General features: G+C 34.1%; 1 protein-coding gene across 1 annotated transcript; it reads left to right on the forward strand.

Annotated features, from left to right (window-relative positions):
* Nucleotides 1-813: 813 nt before the first annotated feature.
* On the forward strand, nt 814-4711 carry LOC132615667 (protein VERNALIZATION 3-like). The gene is made up of 4 exons (XM_060330279.1): nt 814-1139; nt 1893-1954; nt 2395-2435; nt 4234-4711. The coding sequence occupies exons 1-4, from the start codon at nt 942-944 to the stop codon at nt 4455-4457; spliced, it is 525 nt and encodes a 174-aa protein (XP_060186262.1). The 5' UTR covers nt 814-941; the 3' UTR covers nt 4458-4711.
* Nucleotides 4712-15939: the final 11228 nt, after the last annotated feature.

A 15939-nucleotide genomic window follows, 5' to 3' on the forward strand; every position in this document is an offset into this window, starting at 1 on the left:
TCGCAAAGGTCAGAGAGCGCGTTACCCCAATGTGGGACCTCCCGACGCGAATTCGAATTCAATTGGACCCCAATACGGAGAAAATTCGAATTTGGTTGGACCCCGATATGGATACCGAACGAGACGAAGAATCAAAAAGAAAAAAAGAAACAAGAGTGGTTCTGGATGACCTTGAGGAGGCCCCTACGTAACAGCTTTTGTTGCCGAAAGAGATGTGATAGATGAATAATCTTCTCCTTTCTATTTACAGAATATATGATTTGAGACATGATAGGAGTTGGCATGTCTTGGTAGGATGGCCCCTACAACAAAATAAATCAGCCCATGATGTGGCTTTTGATTATTGGAGAATATTATTTTGGAAAAAGAAACATTTGTCAAAGTTGTTTGATAATATTAATAAATTGAATTTCATATGTATTTTCACTAAAACAATGCTTAATAAGAGGTCTCGATCGGGTTCAAAGATTAATATGAATACCGCATACAGAATAAAAAATCGAAATAAAAGCTCAAAATTGTGGATGATATACTCAATAACACATACTTCCTCCGTCCCAATTTGTTTGACACATTTCGTTTTTCGAGAGTCAAACGAGTTATTTTTTTATCCTAATTTTTTCATATGTCTTTCAAATATTTTAAATTATCAATTATGGTGACTTATAGTACTTTTTACGTAATTTCCAAATATGTAAATTTTATTTGAAAAAATTTAAAAATTCTATGTTCAAACACATGGTCAAAATTAAGAAATTTTATTATAAAAAAGCGAGAAGAATCAAATAAATTGGAACAGAGGTAGAGGGAGTATGACGAATCAACAATTCTCGTACAAATAGACATACCATGCTAGAAGCTATTTAGTAGGAAGATATGGGAAGCTCACCAGTGTTGTGAGTTGTGAGCTTAATTTAATAGTATATATTTTCTATCTCCTCATGTCAAGAGGAAGAAACACTCTAGAACTTGGTGGAGTGATAAGTGATGTATTGGACCCATTCACAAGCTCTACTAGCCTAAGTGTTGTTTACAACACTAGGGAGGTTATCAGTGGCTGTAATTTGAAGCCATCTCAAGTTACCAACCAACCTAGGGTTGAAATTGGAGGGAATGATCTTTCCACTTTTTACACTCTGGTAACTCTTATACTATATTCTCCATCATCATCTTTTTTCTTTGCATTAATTATGCGGTAATTTATGGTCTGACTAATTCAAATTTGTGTTGAATAGACGTACTAGCCAGGAGAGTAATGAGCTCCCTATCAAGAGGTTCTCCATTACACAACATTAACTTCTGATAGGGATGGATGAATCGCCCAACCATTATCACACCATTAAGTGGTTTATGTTGAATTTTGGACTCATGCATAGTGGCTTATTGACCCAAGTTATGAATAAAATATAAAGGATATCCTAATATGATTTTATGCAGGACAAATAAAGATCTTACTTTGATTATGGGTGGGATAAGTACTATCCATTAACTAGTGACATGTGATAGGTGAACTTCTCTATAAATAAATACATAGAAGCAGAAGCGGTCTCTAGTTATAAATCATAAGAATAGTCCTAGAATAATTAATTTGTTTCCTTGAATACGTGGGAAAAGGCTTATATATTGCTAATTTATCTATAAGAAAACGTGGTAACTATGTCTGCTAGGGGTTGTGAAAATTGGTCTCAGGCTTAATTGTCACCAATTGAATCATGTAGTACTTAAACAGTATGTTTGTTTAATCCTAACCCAGACTCACAATATATAGAAGATCGTCTGATAAACATGTGTCCCAAATTTTATGCCTTTTTTTAGCTTTTGCTAATTGTTTAATTTTCTTAACCTTGGAATGTTCTTCAAGACGTTTGACTTTTCTGTTTTTAATCGTGAAGATTATGGTGGATCCTGATGCTCCGAGTCCGAGCAATCCAAATTTGAGGGAGTACCTACACTGGTCAGTCATTCATTAGATTTTTCTTTTACATTATCAATGTATTTTAATTAGTTAAAACAGGCATTCCACTGCATTTTAAATTATCGAATTAGGACTATTATAGAGAGTTAGCTGGGGTAGTATGTTATTTTCACCATAGTACTACGTCATATGTCATTATATAAACCTGATAATATAAAAGACAGTATATTTTCCATGTGGAGAAGTTAAACTCTTTCTTTGAAGTTTGTTGTACTCAGAAGGGAGATTAGAAAAATCCTATTGAAGAAAACCATTTAAAATTTACACTTGCTTTTACACTATCAGATCACTTTTTAGGTAATTATATACATTTTTTGATAAGTTGCAGAATCTTTTTTCTATAGCTTTATGTAAATTCCAAAATTAAAGAAGTAAAAATTAACACAAATTTAACATGGTGCTCTGATTAATTTTGCTAGGATCGTCACTGATATCCCAGCAACAACAGGAGTAAGCTTTGGTAAGTCTATTATTCATATTTATAATCATGCAATATTTATATATTTCGTCTCGTAAAAATTAGAGTATGTTAAGTTGCACTAACAATGTTTGTTGCCGTAAATGTGATTCAACTTTAAAATACAATGAAATACTTCCCCGTCACCGCTAAGGGGTGTGATGGAGATCAATTCCTTCATCACAAATTTTAGGTCTCGAGTTCGAGCTCTGAAATAGAAAGACTTCTAAGGGGAATGTTATACTCTCTGAGTCTTACGCAGCATGGCCCCAAAAAAGTCAAGGCTAATAAGATTTCTGCTACCAAATGATTATAAATAACCCAACTCAACTCATGTCAAGTAAATAAATTGAAGTCGATTATCTTTAATAATAGTCATGTTTTTATGTTTAAATTTATCTTAGGATTCTCGACCTACTTACTTGTTACTCATGTTAGGTAACTTTCAATTAACTTTGTTGTTTTTTTAGGTTTGGAAATAATACCTCTTCCACCTTTTGAGCGGAGTATATAAAATTCTTCTTAAAATCACAACCAAAGTAAACTAGTCATCAACGGAATTTTTAAAAAATAAAAAAGAACCCTCAATTATTATAGATTTTATTGGTCATGACGGGCGCGCCATAACTCTAGTACAATCTTCATTCTTATATTTTGTTAAATGTTGCACAAATCTTGCCGGATTGACGAACTTAATTGTATTCAATTGTTTACTACTATAAGTTATGTCGAACAAGCCATAACTTTAGTGCATGGTATAAGCTGAGATATCCCAGCACTAATTTTTTGTATCATGTTTGGTAGAAGGTATAAATTTATTCTGGGATAAATTTATACCTTGTACCAAATATGGTACAAAATGCATTCCAACTTAAAAGATGGGATAACCCTTCTTATCCCAATAATCTTGGGATTATTTTATCCCATCTTCTAATAGATGAGATAAAATAATCCCAAGAGATGGAATAAATTAGTCTCAGAATTATAATCCTGAGATAATTTTAGCTACCTACCAAACGACCACGTAACAAGTCTTGCTGAATTGGCAAAATTAGTCCAATCTCAATTTTCTTATTTTGAAATCTAGCAGGTTAACAAGATGTGATGTGTTGCAGCGTCAAGATCATCTTTTCCCAAATTTATAAATGGGCACAAAAGTTAAATAACGTCCCACGAGAGTGGATCAAATTTGTGCAAATCTTCGGCCAATGGGCCTACTAGCCATATGCCATCTATTGGCTCCTAAGCACCCCCCAAATACTCAAATTCTTTTCTTTAACTCAAATTTTTTTCTTCAAAGGCCAGAAGTGAAAAATGATAATCTAACATTTAGGGAGTGTTCGGTATGGAGAGAAAAAAGTTTTTTTTTTTTTTTTTGAAATTTGATTGGTTTTTAAACTTTTAGCAAAACAAATGTTTTAGAAATGAAGAAAACGACTTCTCTGCTTAAAATACGAAAAACAAGTTTCATGAGTATCATTGTACTTCTCTCCATCCTCCAGCACACCCCATTCCATCCTCACTCCCATAGCCCCATTCCACCCCACTCCCATAGCCCCTGCCCTCACCCCCTATAGCCCCCGCCTCCTAGCGTATGGCGAAATAATAAATAAATGATTTTACGATAATATTTTTTGCTTAGTTACCAAACACTAGAACATAATTAAGAAAACTACCTATTTTCTGAAAAATATTTTTCTTCATGGCAAACACATTCTTAGTTAAAACTGGTTGCAAAACTATACATGATTATTTCGTACTATTTATGTTTTTCTTTATTTGACTGTTCATTGTATTATAGGCAAAGAAGTTATATGCTATGAGAGGCCAATGCCTTCAATGGGAATACATCGCATTGTTTTCTCCCTGTTTCGTCAATTGGGCAGAGAAACTGTTTATGCACCAAACTGGCGGCAAAATTTCAATACAAGAGAATTTGCAGAACTCTACAATCTTGGCTTACCTGTTGCTGCTATTTACTTCAATTGCCATAGGGAAAATGGTACTGGTGGCCGTCGCGTATAATATGGCATGTACAATTGCCATAGGATGCAAATGTGGAGTAAATTTCATGGTGCTCATCCAGTTTTGATTTTATTACACAAAAATCACTTTTTCTTTCTTTCATTTATTAAATAAAACTATTTTGCTTCGGTTATCACAATAATCACTTTGGCAGGAGTGTCTGTGGCAGCCTTAATTAATGCTTGGTGTTGATTAAGGTTAATATATGAACCTATGTCTTGACCCACAGTAAATACACGATCCAGTTAAGTAGATATTTTATCTTTAAAGTGCGACTTAAGCTTTTTTTTTTTTTTTTTTAATATATTTATACATTGCCGAGTACAGGCTGATGAATGAAATTAAAACATTGTATGCTATCCTGATTTGAAACAAAAGATAAAAACGGGTGACTTATACAATTACTATGCTTATCTGGATTTTATATGGATACCGTTTACTAAGATTAAAAAGAAAGAGAAGAAATAAAAAGAATAAACAAAGGATGTTGAATTAAGAAATATCAAGTGCAGGTGATGAGAATAGCTGCTGAATATTCTGCAACATAAAATACCTATTATAAATACACCGTACTGTCAATGTCCATTTTGAATATACAATTTCTTGGATAAGCTTAATTGCAAGTAGCTTACAACTTATAGAGCAGCTTCGTTTTTCTATAAATATTAAATTAATTCAATTCATTTGTATATCAATTTGAAGAGCTATCCTCCGGATTTATTTGGCTATATTTCTTATTGTCTTGTACTTTTACTTTTATTTCATAATACGTTATCAGCACGAGATTCAACCATTTTAGATAAGTACTTTAAAGATCTGTCTATGAGCTTTCGGTTAACCGATTACATTTACACCTCCAAGGACTTGAAGGAACAATTTTGATTTGAACAAAAAAATAAAAATGGTTAGTATTATATTTGTTGTGTAAAAGGCTATGCTTATCTCGATCTTAGTGAAGGGGAGGTTGAGTGGAATTTTTCTCGTCTAATGTCCTTGTCTATAATCTATACAACCATGTATATTACTTTCTCCGTCCCAATTTAATTATCTTACTTTTTTTTTTGGTCTATCGCAAGAAAAATGTCTCTTTTCATATTTAGTAAATTGATATTTTAAATATCTTACGTGACAAATTTAAAATCACAAGATTCAAAGATATTTTAGTACATTACGCACATCTTTAATTTAGGACCACAAAATTCAAAAGTCTCATTTTTATTCCTTAAACTTTGTGTCCAATCAAACTAAGACAATTAAATTAGAACGAGGAGAGTATATTACATATAAGGTTGAAGCCACAAGCGTATGTTGCTTTACTGCTATACCGTACCATTTTACATAAAATTCAGGATTCTATGTCAATTTTGTTTATATACTAGACGGCAGCACGGGCGCAACACTTTGAATTATAATGTATCTATGTGTATGTAGTTGTATTTGGATAGTGATAATATATATATATATATTATATTGCTAATAAACATACATAAGTTTGCACTGTTTTTATGCATATATATATATATACACACACTATGTTCAAAACACGATTAATATAACATTGTAGTCTGTGCTTCGTATCCAAAACTTTATTATATTAGTGTTTGCTACGAATACAAAGTTGGCAAAAATTTATTAATACTTTTTAAAAGAGAAGACTTGTTTAGAAGGAAACTATTTTCCTCTCTTTGAGATAAAATAATAACAATATTTAAGCATTAGTTGATACTTTGAATTTTAATTCGATTAATTTAAAGATGTAAAATATTCTATTGTTAATGTATGTAGATTGGACCTAAACAATACTTATTATTTTTTATCAAATTTTGATTTGGATAATTCTAATTCAAATTATTAAATTAATTTTACATGTTTAAAACGAAACAAAGTAGAAATTTGATTTTCTATTTAAATGAAGAACTACTATTTTTTAATTTTTGGTAATATTCTTGATTTAGCTCATTTTACTTGTCATGTTGTCTTTTGCATGGTTTTTTTAAGGAAACGTCAATTAGAATTATAATTTGACTAATTTACCTTATTAATTATTTGATCTCCATTTAATATTATTTTTTCTTTTATGACACTAACTCTTTTCACATTTATTAGAGTAAGTATATTTATTTAGTAAACATAACAAATAAATGACATGGCGAAATAGCAAATACAACAGTTAAATATCTAGATTAGATCTCAGGCTAATATAAGAAAAGAAAGAAATTGTATGGTTTGGCTGCTTAACCTTTTGAAGAAAAGCAATAATATGGAGTCCATATGCTTTGCTGTATAATAATTTCATTTGCTCCCACTAATGGGTTGATACGCATGTGGCAATGAATCCACCATTATTGACTTAATGGGGATACTCTGGGAATTACATGAATATTGTTTGATTTTTTAATATGGGGTGCACTTTTTTTTTTGACATTGCTTGTTATTTTAATATGGGGTCCACTTTTTTTTTTTTTTAAATATTGCTTATTCTTTTAATATAGGGTCTGTTTTTTTTACATGAGTTTGGAGATGATGGGGTTCACTTTTTTTTTAATATTCTTGGTGTTTTTAGTATGGGGCCCACCTGATTTTTTTTTTAATGATGACTGACGACGGAGCATGGATAGTAGTAATAAATAGCATATGTTTGCTAACCGATGATCCAAAGCTTTCCTGTTGCGTAGCTTCACCAAATCCAAGTATGAATTTACACTCGTTATATTTCATAAATCTCGTTGATTAAATTCATTTACGTCTATAATCACTAGTTACAGGGTTTTACCTTCTCTTCTCTGTAGTATTAATTTTTACGTTTTGTTATTCAGATCATTTGTTGGTTTTCCTCCATGTCTATGTGGAGATAAACTATTTAGTTCTAGGGTTTTGACACAAATATGAAAGTTGACTTTTGATTATTGTATATTATCTATTGAATTTCCATCTTTTGGGTTGCTTATTTATTCTTGTACTTAATTGTTTGATTACTTGATCACTAATTAGACACTATCTGTGGTGCGTGAGTTGGACTTGAAAAGGAAATTCATGTGCATAATAAGAATAAATAGAGTTTGTTCGATTTAATTGTTTCGCTACTGAGGATAGAAATATACCCTTTAGCCCTACTTAGTTGAATATGGAGATATAAATGCGTCTTGTTACTTCTTGTGATCAAAGAAATATAGGCGTTAAGAGTAGCATCAATAGGCTTGTGAGTGGTTCGAAAGAATATCGTAAAGTTAACATTAACCCGTCAACTAGTTACCCAGGAAATAAAATAGGTATAACAATTGGAAGACTCAACTGGATTGTTAGTAGTCATAACCCTAGATCTATTTTTTCTCCGATAAAAAATCTGATCTTTCTTGGTTGAAGTTCATTATTTGATTTCTTTTATTTTTAGTTAGTTTATAAATATAACTTTGAATTTTATTTCTTGTTTGGATAATTAGCATTAGTTTAGTTTAGTAAATAGTTAATCATAAGTCCCAGTGGGTATGATATCTGGACTTTATTCCTATATTACTTGTACGGCTGCGTATACTTGCGTGTGCGTTTGGGAGCAATAAGTTTTTGGTGCTGTTGCCGGGACTTAAAAATTAACCGTTTATCTAGATTAGACTTTTCTTTTGTCTATTCAAGTTATTTTATTTTATTTTTATTTTTAATTTAATATTTTGGTTATCTTTCTTGACATGGAATCTTGGAATAAAAATTGGTCGAATATTCGTTGTTGTTCCTATTTTGGTGATTCTTGTCTGATTTGTGGAGGACCCCACCTGTGGAAACACTGTCATAATATTTTCGGGAATAAGTTGTGCGCACCTATCCAATCATTTGAGTGGAATGTTTGTAGTATATGTGGTGGTCAAGATGGCCATTGGAATGGTTGTCCTAAGTCTTATTCCCAATCCCCGAGCCCCTATTATAATTCTCTTGTTGTTTGTAATGTTGACAGGAGTAATGAAGTGGAGGATGCCGAAAGTCTTGCTTGGGTTAGAGATATGATGAAACAAATTTTGGAGCACAACACATTAATAAGAGAGCAAACCGAAGAACTAGGGAAGGCCATAGAAAGGATTCATGCCAAACTCACAGAGATGCAGGTCGATTCTGAAACTTGTAATGATCTGCAAGTTACAGGCTTAGTCAATACCTAAGACGAACCTCAACATAAGAAGAGAGTGACTTCCTGCAAGGAGATAGCTTTGAAGAAGCAGAGATAGTGAGTCAACCTTGGCTAACGGAACAAGCTCAACAAATGAAAGTTCATGGGTTTCTCTGTGATGGACTTATAAACATGGCAACACAACTGATAGAAGGTAGAACTGAGCTCAGACAAGAGATAGACCAATTTGTCTCAAATATCCATGACCTGCAGGCTCAATTGAATAAAAAGGTTGAGGCGTCTGATGCTCAATTACATATTGCCCAATTACATATTATCTTGGATAGTAGCCAGCATGTGGAGTAGATAAAGAAATTTCAACCATTCGATCAGATCTTTATTGATGATGCCGAGGTTGAGGAAGTATACATTAGTGATGATGTAAAAAATAATGCAGTTTTAGAGTTGGGGTATGTTGGTCCTCATTCTAAACATTTTTCGACATTATGTTTGGTTGGCAACATGGAAATCGAGCCCTCCACGCCGATGAAGAAGTGTATAGATGAGGAACAAGAGCCTTACAACTTGAAATTTGCCACACCAAAAAGACAAAATGATATCCATCACTTAAGGTCCAAGAAGTACAACGTGCGGCACCTATTGCTTGGAACCTTTATTTTCACACCACCGGCCCAGAAGCGTGATAGTAAATTTGATGCAAAATTGGGGGTACAATTCATAAGTTCTAGGTGAAGGAAAAAGTTGATTCACGTCGTGCCGCGACGTTAACTAAGGCGATTATTGAGAGGCAACCCAATGTGTAATAGTTTTAGATTTTTATTTTTATAGTGTTACGTTTTATTTTGTTCTTATTTTGCAGATTAGGGGAAGTCTGAGTACCTGAAGTTGAAAGTTGAGGAGCATGTTTGGAATGAAGTGTAAGATCGTACCAATCCAATGTTGAGGATTATGCTGCTAGTTAGACCCTCGAGGGTCTCAGGGAGTATTTCTTACCCTTACTTTAATTTTTTCTCTATTATGTATGCATTGAGGACAACACATATTTTTAAGTGTGGCATGGGTTACTTCCGATACTTTTAGGTCAAGGATGATTATGCCATAGGATTTATTTTTTAAAGTTCTTAGCCTTATATATATTAAAAAAAAAAACAGATATAAAAAAAAATAAAAATTCACAAAAAGATTTTACTTTGTTCTTCTTTTATTTTTTTATAGCTTCTTTTTTCCCTCATTAGGGGCATAGATCATCCACCCCTTCAGTTTTCTTGTGGCCTCGGTTTTTCCCGAGGGGGGCCTTTGAACTGGGTAATTTTGTGTTTTTAGGATTAATTTTTTTTAGGAGTAGTAAAGGAGAGAGAAGAAAGACTCTTTTGATTTGTTTGATACTAGCATATTTGGGCCTGAGCTTGAGTAATACTTTCCTGAGAATGCTTAAGTAATGAAAAAAATAGCGGACTTTCTGACATCTACACTCAGGGTTGTGACTCTCTATATAGCTTATTCTTATTTTTGTAGTTCGTCATGACGCTATCTATCCTAGAGTAGAATTGATCCATCTTGATTGATACTTGTGTCATGTGTGGTGAAGATTTTGTATATTTATTCCATTTTTTGCATCTTAAACTAGAACTTGCCCTGCATGTTATTGAAGTGAAATAAAAAGTGTTGCTCTATTTCAGAGATGATTATAGGCTTTCTTTGATATGTCTCGTGTATTTTAACCTCGTCAGTTATTGTACCACTGGTTAGACCTTTGAGCATGTAGCCTTTCGTTGTTAGCCGTATTTTGCCTTGATCCTTTTTATTGAATCCCTAGTTTTTGCACCCTGCTTCCTTAAGCACTGTAACATAGACTGTGATATAATTGTTAAATCTAAAGAAAAGGGATGGTCAAGTGAAAAATGGTGACCAATGATAGCTGCAAAGTGATGAAAAGGCCCTCTTAGAAAGAATGTGACATGAAAAAAAAATGAAAAAAAAAATCTGTGCTTGAAAAAAAAATTCAAAACGTTCTTGATATAAGGGAAATACTTGTGAAATAATTGATGAAGAGAGGGCAGAAAAATAAAGTGAAGAAGATGAAAATTATGGGTGATGAAGTCTAAAAGTGCAAGTGCTTAGGGAAGTGTAAGTCACTATTATATAGTTTTCCCACCCATCCCCTAGCCAACAATACAACCCGTTAAAGTCCTATTTGATTCTATTCGAGCACGCTTAATTAGTGGAAATGTACATAATGGGCAAGCCTATGCATCAATAACCTTGAAATAAAATAGGTATAGCAATTGGAAGACTCAACTGGATTGTTAGTGGTCAAAATTCTAGAACTAAATAGTTTAGCTCCACATAGATATGGAGGAAAAATAACAAATTATCCGAATACAAAAACGTACAAACTAGTACTGCAGAGAAGAGAAGGTAAAATCTTGTAACTACGGCCTCCACGACGGATTCAAGCTCTCTCTAGATCCAAAGTTCTAAACTTCGGATTTCAAATTATCCAAAATTGTGTAAAAATTATGACTTATGAAATATTTATAGGTATAGAAAAAAAGCCGGATAAAATAATTGAGTCAAAAAAGAATTGGGTGTTATAAAATGAAGCTAAAAGAGTCACAATATTAAAGGATGAAAACCATAGAAATAGAATGACAAAAGAGGAGAGATTTTTACTATTCTTCCAAAATGTGTTACAAGTGTATTTCATATGAAAACTTATGCCTCTATTTATAGTGCTACATATGCATTCAATATATGAGAAAATGGAGGAACCATTAAGATGGTGGAAGAAAATGGAGGAACCATTAAGATGGTGGAGGAAAATGGAGGAACCATTAAGATGGTGGAGGAGAAGTATTATATTTGTGTATTGGACATTCATAATATATTTCATAACACTCCCCCTTGGATGTGCATAGATGATGTGCATCGTTAAAAACCTTATTGGGAAAAACCCTGTGGGAAAAAGCCTCAATGAAGGAAAAAGAGTACACATATCTAGTAATACGCTTTGAGAGTTGCCTTATTAAAAACCTTACCAAGAAAACCCAATGGGACAAAACTTGGTTAAGGAAAAAAGAGTACAACGCGTATTTCACTCCCCCTGACGAAGACCAATATTCAGATGTCGGAGTCTTCGCATTCCAATCTTGAATATCATCTTCTCAAGAGTTGAAGTTGGCAAAGATTTGGTGAACAAATCTGCAGGATTGTCATATGAACGAATTTGTTGCACATCAATATCACCTTTCTTCTGGAGATCATGTGTGAAAAATAACTTTGGTGAAATGTGCTTCGTTCTATCTCCTTTTATAAATCCTCCTTTTAATTGAGCTATGCATGCAACATTATCTTCATATAATACTGTGGGTATTTTTATATCACACTTCAAGCCACATCTTTCTCTGATGAAATGTATCACTGATCTCAACCACACACATTCTCTACTTGCTTCATGAATAGCTATTATCTCAGCATGATTCGAAGAAGTAGCAACAATGGATTGCTTTGTGGATCGCCATGATATAGCAGTACTTCCGCATGTAAACATATAGCCTGTTTGAGATCGAGTTTTATGTGGATCAGATAAATAACCTGCATCTGCATAACCAACAAGATCTGTACTACCTTTGTTAGTATTAAACAGACCCATATCGCTAGTTCCCTTCAGATATCGCAATATATGCTTAACTCCGTTCCAATGTCTTCGTGTAGGAGAAGAGCTATATCTTGCTAGCAAATTAACAGAGAACGCTATGTCAGGTCTTGTAGCGTTAGCAAGATACATAAGTGCACCAATTGCACTAAGATATTGTACTTCAGGACCAAGAAGCTCTTCATTTTCTTCTTGAGGTCGGAACGGATCTTTACTCACTTCAAGTGAGCGAACAACCATTGGAGTACTTAAAGGATGCACATTGTCCATGTAAAATCTTTTTAAAACCTTTTCGGTATAAGCAGATTGATGGATAAGGATCCCATTTGTCAAATGTTCAATCTGCAAACCAAGACAAAGTTTTGCTTTTCCCAGATCTTTCATCTCAAATTCTTTCTTTAAATATTCAATCGCCTTTTGGAGCTCTTCTGGAGTTCCAATTAGGTTTATGTCATCAACATAAACAACGATTATAACGAACTCTGATTTTGCTTTCTTAATAAAAACACATGGACAAATGGCATCATTTATATAACCTTCTTTTACCAAGTACTCACTGAGGCGATTGTACCACATGCGCCCTGATTGTTTTAGACCATACAACGATCTTTGTAATCTGATTGAATACATCTCCCGAGACTTTGAGTTAATTGCTTCAGGCATTTTAAATCCTTCAGGAATTTTCATATAGACTTCATTATCAAGTGAGCCATAAAGGTAAGCTGTAACCACATCCATCAGATGTATTTCAAGGTTTTCATGTACAGCTAAACTGATGAGATATCGAAATGTTATGCCATCCATAACTGGTGAATATGTTTCTTCATAGTCGATACCGGGTCGTTGAGAGAATCCTTGTGCAACAAGGCGTGCCTTGTATCTCACAATTTCATTTCTCTCATTCCTTTTTCGCACAAAAACCCATTTATGGCCAATTGGTTTTACACCATTAGGCGTTTGGACTACAGGTCCAAAAACCTCACGTTTGGCAAGTGAATTCAATTCTGATTGAACTGCCTCTTGCCATTTTGGCCAATCATATCTTCGTTGACATTCTTCGACAGATTGGGGTTCCTCATCGTCAATGTCTTTCATAATATTTAGGGCAACATTATATGCAAAAACATTATCCACCATAATCTTCGATCGATTCAAATTTATCTCATCACCAGAAGAACTCAATGATAGTTCTTTATTTCCTTGAGTCTCGAGTTCCCTAATATCTTCAGGAGTATCAGGATTAGTCAGACCTTGAATATCTTCATGATATTCTTTCGTAGTGTCATTTTGATCATTTTTCGTGTTTCTTTTTTTAGGATTTTTATCCTTAGAACCCAATGGCCTACCACGCTTCAGGCGTGTATGAGATTCAGAGGCTATGACACTAGTAGATTGTCCCTTTGGGACATCAATTCGGATAGGCACATTCTCTGCAGGGATATGTGATTTAGTTATCCTTTTCAAATCAGTAAATGCGTCTGGCATTTGATTTGCTATTTTTTGCAAGTGAACGATCTTCTGGATTTCCTGTTCACATATGGGGGCACGTGGATCAAAATGAGATAGCGATGGAACTTTCCACGCAATTTCTCTTTTGATTTCTTTTTTCTCTCCCCCTAATTGTGGGAAATTTGTTTCATCAAATCGACAATCTGCAAATCGGGCAGTGAATAAATCTCCCGTCAATGGCTCAAGATAGCGAATAATAGAGGGTGATTCAAACCCAACATATATCCCTAACCTTCTTTGGGGGCCCATCTTAGTACGCTGTGGTGGTGCTACAGGCACATATACAACACAGCCAAAGATTCGGAGATGAGCAATATTTGGTTCATGACCAAATACTAATTGTGACGGGGAGTATTTATTATAATGAGTCGGCCTGAGACGAATAAGAGATGCTGCATGTAAGATAGCATATCCCAGACGGTAGTGGGCAACCGTGTTTTCATAAGCAGTGGTCTTGCTATCAATTGTAGTCGTTTAATAAATGACTCAGCAAGGCCATTTTGGGTATGAACATGTGCTACAGGATGTTCAACTTTTATCCCAACTGATAAACAATAATCATCAAAAGATTGAGATGTAAATTCTCCAGCATTATCGAGGCGTATAACCTTAATGGGATAATCTGGACACTGTGCCCTTAAGCGTATTATTTGTGCCAATAATTTTGCAAACGCCAGGTTGCGAGAAGATAAGAGGCACACATGAGACCATCTTGAAGATGCGTCTATTAGGACCATAAAATATCTGAATGACCCACAAGGTGAATGAATAGGTCAACATATATCCCCATGTATACGTTCTAGAAAAGTAGGAGATTCAATGTCAACTTTCATTGGTGATGACTTAGCTATCAATTTACCTTGATAACAAGCAGCACATGAAAATTCACCACTTTCAAGAATCTTCAGGTTCTTAAGTGGATGCCCATTTGAATTTTCAATAATTCGTCTCATCATTATTGATCCAGGGTGACCTATTCGGTCATGCCAAAGCATAAAAGTACTTGAATCATTAAACTTCTGGTTTACGATCGAGTGTGCTTCAATTGTACTAATTTTTGCATAATACAGACCAGAAGACAAAGTTGGCAATTTCTCTAAAACATATTTCTGGCCGGAGACATTCTTTGTAAGGGCAAGATATTCATCATTTATTTCGTTTAATGTCTCACCGTGATATCCATTACGACGGATATCTTTGAAACTTAACAAGTTTCTTGGGGATTTAGAAGAGAATAATGCATCTTCTATAACAAGTTTCGTCCCCTTAGTCAGAAATATAGTAGCTCTTCCGGAGCCTTCAATCAATTTCGAATTGCCAGAAATTGTATTAATATTTCCCCTTTTTCTACGCAAGTGAGAAAAGTATTTCTCATCTTTGAATATGGCATGCGTTGTTCCACTATCAATCACACAAATATCTTCATGATTGGTCATTGATCCAAATAAAATTTGAGGAATTTCCATAGATTCTTCAAAATGAAATAATAGATAAGTGAATATCGAAGTAGATATTATGATTAGACAAAGCATTACACACATTTTATTATATAAACATGGAAACATAATCACATACAAACGACACGTATGAAATATCTAAGTTTTTACAGATCCATCGCCGATCAAATGATCTATTTTCCCTTCAGGGAGTTCAAAGAAATCTGTCACATCTAGATGCATGGGCTCAACATTATCTTCAGAAATAAAATTTGCTTCGGCATCCTTTTCTGCCCTTTTGAGAGAGGCTTGATACAAATCAACTAGGTGCTTTGGCGTACGACAGGTACGTGACCAGTGCCCCTTTTCTCCACATCGGAAGCATTTATTTTCTGAATTTTTCTTTTGCACAGCTTTATGCTTTTCATCCTTCCTTTTACACTGCTGGTGGTGAAGGATATTATTTGGTGCAAGACGAAAATCATGATTAAAATTCCTTCCTCGACCACGATCATGACCACGACTGGGGCCACAACCTCTTTCACGCCTAGAATGACGAAAATTTTCCTCATTCACTTCAGGGAATGGGGCAGTACCAGTGGGTCGGCTTTCATGATTTTTTATTAATAATTCATTATGTTGTTCAGCCACTAAAAGATGTGATATTAAATCAGAATATTTCTTGAATTTCATCTCTCGGTATTGCTGCTGCAGGAGCATACTCGAGGCAGGAAAAGTGGAGAATGTTTTCTCCAGCATATCATG

Source organism: Lycium barbarum, chromosome 10, assembly GCF_019175385.1.
Source record: "Lycium barbarum isolate Lr01 chromosome 10, ASM1917538v2, whole genome shotgun sequence".
Taxonomy (NCBI): Eukaryota; Viridiplantae; Streptophyta; class Magnoliopsida; order Solanales; family Solanaceae; genus Lycium; species Lycium barbarum.

Coding starts and splice junctions, on each gene's coding strand:
- LOC132615667 (XM_060330279.1), top strand. CDS start 942: ATGTCAAGAGGAAGAAACACTCTAGAACTTGGTGGAGTGATAAGTGAT. Junction 1,140..1,892: donor TTTCCACTTTTTACACTCTG/GTAACTCTTATA, acceptor TTAATCGTGAAG/ATTATGGTGGATCCTGATGC. Junction 1,955..2,394: donor TTGAGGGAGTACCTACACTG/GTCAGTCATTCA, acceptor TAATTTTGCTAG/GATCGTCACTGATATCCCAG.